The 3,083-nt window shown below is 34.2% G+C and overlaps 1 protein-coding gene across 1 annotated transcript; it reads right to left on the bottom strand.

The window, feature by feature from the left end:
• Nucleotides 1–261: 261 nt before the first annotated feature.
• LOC101615666 (olfactory receptor 6C75) lies at nt 262–1,212 on the bottom strand. Its single transcript, XM_004649943.2, has one exon. It carries the CDS (start codon nt 1,198–1,200, stop codon nt 262–264), a length of 939 nt encoding a protein of 312 aa, XP_004650000.2. The 5' UTR covers nt 1,201–1,212.
• Between the last annotated feature and the right edge of the window lie 1,871 nt (nt 1,213–3,083).

Genomic DNA, 3,083 nt, shown 5'->3' with positions numbered 1-3,083 from the left:
CTTACAATTGACCTTGCATTTGCATTATAAATGACAGAAATTATAAATTTTCCTAAAATTTATAGTGTTGTGAGACTAAAGTGTTTCTAATCTACATAAAAGAGTTAGGAACTAGGTTTTAAACTATTTAGCAAAAAAGGGTGAGTGATATAAAATCTGTCTGCCTGAAAGAAAGAAATTAGGTGTTTAGTAAGAATTTATGTGGAAAGAGCAGAAAGTGTGGGTCAGCTTTGTCTTTGGGGCTCTATTTTATACATACATTCATCTCTTTGCAGAAAAGAGCACCCTCTGGGCCATGGTCCAGAAGGCTTGCTTCACTTGCTGATTCCTCAGTGTGTATATGAAGGGGTTCAGGAGAGGAGCCACTGAAGTGTTGAGTACAGCTACTCCTTTGCTTAAAGTCACCCTCTCCCTTGCAGAAGGCTTAATGTACATGAAGATGCAGCTACCGTAAGAGAGAGAGACAACTATCATATGGGAAGAACACGTGGAAAAGGCTTTTTTTCTTTGACTTGTAGAAGGAATTCTCAGAATAGTCCGGATGATGTTTGTATAGGAGAGAATAACCAGTGTCAAGGTGACCATGAGCGTTACCACGGCTAAAAGGAACGCCATGAGCTCTAGGAAGTGAGTGTCTGAGCAAGAAAGTTGCAAAATTGGAGAAGAGTCACAGATGAAATGATCAACGATATTGGAGGCACAGAAATCTAACCGTAGCAGAAGCATGATTGGTGGAAAGATGATCAGAAATCCTGCAAACCAGGCGCTCAAGACAAGAAGAAGGCAGACTCTGCTGCTCATGATAGTTGTGTAGTGCAGGGGTTTGCAGATGGCCACGTAGCGATCATAGGACATGGCAGCCAGAAGGTAAAATTCTGTCACTCCCAAGAAGATGAAAAAGAAGAGCTGAGCCACGCAACCACCGTAGGAGATGGTTCTGTCTCCTGTCACAATAGTGACAAGAAATCTGGGGATGCAGACAGATGTGAAGGATATTTCTAGGAATGAGAAGTTCCGAAGGAAGAAATACATGGGGGTCTGCAGATGGGGATCTGAAAGGGTGAGGATGATAATGATCAGGTTTCCACTCACACTTAGCATGTAGGTGACGAGAAGGAATATAAAAAGAACAACCTGCCACTGTGCATCATCTGTCAATCCAAGAAGAATAAAATCTTTTATCGCAGTGGAATTCCTCATAATTTTCTCTGCTTTAATGGTGTTCTCTAAATAGATGAAGAAATAAATCCATCTTACTAATAAAGAAATGTAATTTCCCCCATCATGTTTGGCCTATTTTACTGAAAATAATGTACTCCAGATTCATTTATGATGTCACAAATATCAGAATGGCATTGTCTCCTACTTTGCAAAGCTTTTCATTATGTGTGCATACATATAAATGACATTTTATATTATGGTATATTTTTATTATAACATATACAACCCCATATGCTAAAAGTTTACTTTGAGAAAGGTTTTTTTTTAGGTACTCTTGCAGCAAAAAAAAGATAACTGAAAGGTGAGTTAGGATAATTTTCTTGACAGTAGTAATCCTTTTATTACATATATATGTGTGTGTGAAAACATAATTGTACACATTACAATGGATAAAAACAGTTAAAACACATACACTTTAAAAATTATTGCTGCTTTTTTGTTTTAGAGAAAAGAATTTGTTGTATCCAACCAGAATAGAGGAAGGGTTAATCAAAACTAAATAAGTGTATTAATAAATTGTATTAACAAAATATATAAATGAAGTGTGGTGATTAATTATAAAATAAATTAATGAAGAATTAAGAAAAAACACCTTTTCAAAAACTGTGTGTTTACTTTATATATTAATCATTCCTCAACCTCCTTCATTGTATTTGCACATATTTTGGTATAGACACCTGCCTTCTGAGTTTTCTATTATATTCTCTGAAAATAGTAAAAATGATTAAAACTTCTGAGATTAAAACATTTTCAAGTAAGGCATGAGAAATTTTTCCTAGTATAGTATTTTTCAATTTTGTTTTTCTCTTAACTTTTAAACATTTCTCTATTTTAAAGCAGGCCTTTCTTTTCCTACACTTAAGCTTTTTACATTTTATGGGTATAATTCATACATGGAGTTGTCTAATATAAATGAGAAGGCAGTCTCAGCCTAATGAAAATTTTGTGTTGCAAGAGATTACTCATCATTTGTAAGACTGTAAATATACTCAGATGTTATTAAATATACCACATACCTATCTTGAGTCTACTCTGTGACATAAAAAACAATACTTACCAAAACAACTTGATCTTATTTAGTTCTTCAGGCAGTCTTGCTATGTGGCCTAGTCTGGCCTTAAACTGGTTATCCTTATGCTTCAGCCTCCTAAATGCAGGGATTACAAGTGTCTACCACCACTCTTGACTCTAGTTTTATTTTTATAAACTGCAAGGGCTCTTACTTATCCTGTTCTCAAAATGATGAATCATTTCCGCAGCATTATTTATTATCCCATTCAAATATTAACTAGACCCAACCCTGCTTAGCTTCTAAGGTCAGATGAGATCAGGCACATTCAGGTGGTATAATAATAGGCAGAATTATTTATTTTCTTTTTGTGAATAATTAATGAGCATATACATCAGCATTCAAGATTAAATTTTGGGGGCAGAGATCATTTTCTTTCTTCCTATATTTTGCATCTGGTGTAACTCTTCATGTCTTATTTGCAACTTATAATCTTTATAGGTGCTTTTTGAAAGAATAACAATTTCTCAAGAATAACCCAACTAGTTTAATAGGGGGATGAATTTATCCAAAATATTTATATATAAAATTTCTCAGAGGTGATATAGTCCTAGTTTTCATGATCTACTTCATGAATCATACAGTTTGCAACATTTTGTCTTCTGATTTTATGTGATAGGTACTAAAGTTGTTATTTATAAGATTTATGTGCAAAACTAAAACAAAGTAAAATAAAGCATAACAAATAAATTTTTTTCAATTTTGTACAACAGTGATCCCATGGCTTCCTGATAGTAGAAATTGTTGTAACCTAATATCTAGCTTAAAACATTGGAAGTGTTGTAGTCCCATC

The sequence above is a fragment of the Jaculus jaculus genome, chromosome 6 (genome assembly GCF_020740685.1).
Source record: "Jaculus jaculus isolate mJacJac1 chromosome 6, mJacJac1.mat.Y.cur, whole genome shotgun sequence".
In the NCBI taxonomy this organism is placed as follows: domain Eukaryota; kingdom Metazoa; phylum Chordata; class Mammalia; order Rodentia; family Dipodidae; genus Jaculus; species Jaculus jaculus.
The sequence above is the reverse complement of the archived record's forward strand: the minus strand, read 5'-3'. Positions and strand labels throughout refer to the sequence as shown.

Bases quoted from the DNA above. Each gene is read 5' to 3' on its own strand.
- LOC101615666 (XM_004649943.2), bottom strand. From the start codon at position 1,200: ATGAGGAATTCCACTGCGATAAAAGATTTTATTCTTCTTGGATTGACA.